This window comes from Contarinia nasturtii, unplaced genomic scaffold, assembly GCF_009176525.2.
Source record: "Contarinia nasturtii isolate CC-2019 unplaced genomic scaffold, AAFC_CNas_1.1 Cnas_scaffold_493, whole genome shotgun sequence".
Lineage (NCBI taxonomy): Eukaryota > Metazoa > Arthropoda > Insecta > Diptera > Cecidomyiidae > Contarinia > Contarinia nasturtii.
Window position 1 is genome coordinate 2,974,866 of NW_022197846.1, and position 2,454 is coordinate 2,977,319.

Consider the following 2,454-nt stretch of genomic DNA (forward strand, 5'->3'; position numbering starts at 1 on the left):
TATATGTATTAAAAATGTGATCGCATCGTGTGACAGTATTGTTAGTATAAACAACTTCCATCACTTTGAAACTACAATCGCACCAACCGATTTTGTTTACATTAAAACTTTGTTTTGAGAGTGTTCGAAGCGTGGTTTGGGCAGTCAGTTGATTTAATTGTCATTTCAATTTCAACGATTTTGTGTGTTCGGAACGCTGTTCGCTGTGGAATGGATGTATTCACAGTTGGTTTTGTGGCTGTCTTTGTTTAATTTTGATATAACAGAGTGTTGATGTCACATTGGAAATAAATTTCATCATTCGATTTAGAACACAGAGTCACTTTGTTGAGGTAAGACGTGATATTTATGATGCGCGTTCTTCATTACTATTTCATTTGATTTGTGATAGAATTGGTTTTATCTTATTGTGTTTGTCCATTTTTTTCTAAATTTGTGTCTATATTTTTATTTTCGTTTATTTGTATCAGTTCTTCGAAAGTGAAAAGAAAAAGGGATAACAACGATTCGCCGGTATACGATGACGAAAGAGAAGAAGAAAATAATTTCGTTGCAATAAAATGTGGATTGCAAACAATACTTCGACCCAAGCATGCAGCAGTTGTGACGCAAATATTGTTTGAGCGCAGTCTACGAATGACGGAAGTTGCCTCATTGGCCACACTTTTGATTTTATTCAAGGTGAATGAAGCACTCGATAATGTAGATCGTCAGTTCTTTTTGCGATGGGATCGTCGAAAGTTCTTCTTCGAATGCTTTAATGCGGTATTGGCCAAAAATGTTTACAATAATAATACCGATTATCGCATACCGCCAGAGTTTCAGTTCATGGTCGAAAACTTCAGTGATGAACAGTTCGAATGGCCGAACAATGAAAAGTTGGAGAATAGTTTTCGTTATTTTGTCAAACAGCACTTCGCAAATACGAAAACCGCTCTCACCACTTGGTGTGAAGTTCGACTTGAGTCATTCTTTCGAATGCAATGCTGGTATCGCAACCACAACATCTTTGGACCGAGATTTGATGGCATCGACATCAGAAATGCCAAAATGTTAGCATATCGATCCAACGACTTGACAAATGGTAATGTGGAAAGAATAGAAAAGGCCAAAATTTTATTGGATGATCTGGTCGCAATTGGATGGCGACGCAAAAATGCATGAAAGTAAAGGATCATTGGTTTGAATCGTTGTGGTTATTCGGACAAAATCAACGTCAAATAGCATCTTATCACAGTGATGCCACACAATGGAATACTATTCATGAAATATTTCGTGACAATCCAAACTTTCAACAGTCAACAAACAATCGCCCACGGAAAATAAACACTTTTGCTCTTGTACCGTTATGCGATTATCATGTGAATTGCGTGCGATTGGATATGAGAGATTTGTATAACAAATTGGCAAGCAAGCTAAAAGTGGTGCCCAGATTCTTGAATACTGATACCAACCGGCTAAATAAATACCCTGAAAAATACTACAGAGATCATGATCGAGATGGACTATGGAATTTGTTGTTCGACGTCGATAAAATCAAACAATTGGGCAAACGATCCAAACAATTCCATCATCAATCCGTGACCAATAGTGTTTCCGTATCGGTACTGTACACCAAACCAGAGCGAACGTGCAACGAAAATGTGCATTTACAGGCGGACAATCTTGTAGGCAAGAGATACGTTAATGGCATCGATCCGAATGAAAAAACGTGGTTGGCTATAATACGTCGCAACATCCTGATGAACCAGCCGTTGAGGTGAGATATTTTGAAATGTAATTTGAAATATGTTTGAATCGAAACTCAGAATTTTTTATCAATTTGAATAATGAAGGAAAACATCACAATACCAAACACGCGATTTTACTGGGAAACTCAGCAGAAACGAAGGGAAAAAGAGGCGAAAAAATTAGCTGGATGGTTTGATATCGAAGAAAAGAATCATCTGAAGACGTACCCATTCGGACCACCATTCAACATGGCAACTCGAGTGGAAAAAAGTGACCAAGTTACTATTGACTGTAAGTGACTATAGTTAGCTATATTCATGAATTTTAAAATTTTGTATGGAAAACAATCGACTATAGTTACTCAGTTAGTCAGGCGATTATTTTGGGACGTTTTGACTATCGAGTGACTATGATTATTGTCAACTATAGTTAGCTGTTGTAGTTAACCATAGCTTACTTTAATTGATTGAAGAGTAACTAAATTTAACTAAGGTTGCTTGTTTTTACAGTCAGTTTGTCCCAAAATAGTCAGTCACTTTTTTTGTACACGGGAATGGTACATTGAGTATCGCATCAAAATGCTACGAAAAGGAATGTCAGCATATGACCGTCAATGATTATCTTTGGTGCATCGGAGATGCCACCCAATCGGCCATTTGGTTTGAAGAGACTTCGGAATGGGCGTTTAATGTCAAAGGTTAATGTTACCTACAAAAATTGGCC

At 37.2% G+C, this 2,454-nt stretch overlaps 1 protein-coding gene across 1 annotated transcript; it reads left to right on the forward strand.

The window, feature by feature from the left end:
* The first annotated feature begins 739 nt into the window (after nucleotides 1-739).
* On the forward strand, nucleotides 740-2,001 carry LOC116339238. Its single transcript, XM_031765004.1, has 2 exons — nucleotides 740-1,759; nucleotides 1,836-2,001. The coding sequence occupies exons 1-2, from the start codon at nucleotides 1,143-1,145 to the stop codon at nucleotides 1,912-1,914; spliced, it is 696 nt and encodes a 231-aa protein (XP_031620864.1). The 5' UTR covers nucleotides 740-1,142; the 3' UTR covers nucleotides 1,915-2,001.
* Nucleotides 2,002-2,454: the final 453 nt, after the last annotated feature.

Bases quoted from the DNA above. Each gene is read 5' to 3' on its own strand.
- LOC116339238 (XM_031765004.1), top strand. From the start codon at position 1,143: ATGGCGACGCAAAAATGCATGAAAGTAAAGGATCATTGGTTTGAATCG. The intron at 1,760-1,835 runs GTGAGATATTTT...TGAATAATGAAG, and splicing joins CTGATGAACCAGCCGTTGAG to GAAAACATCACAATACCAAA.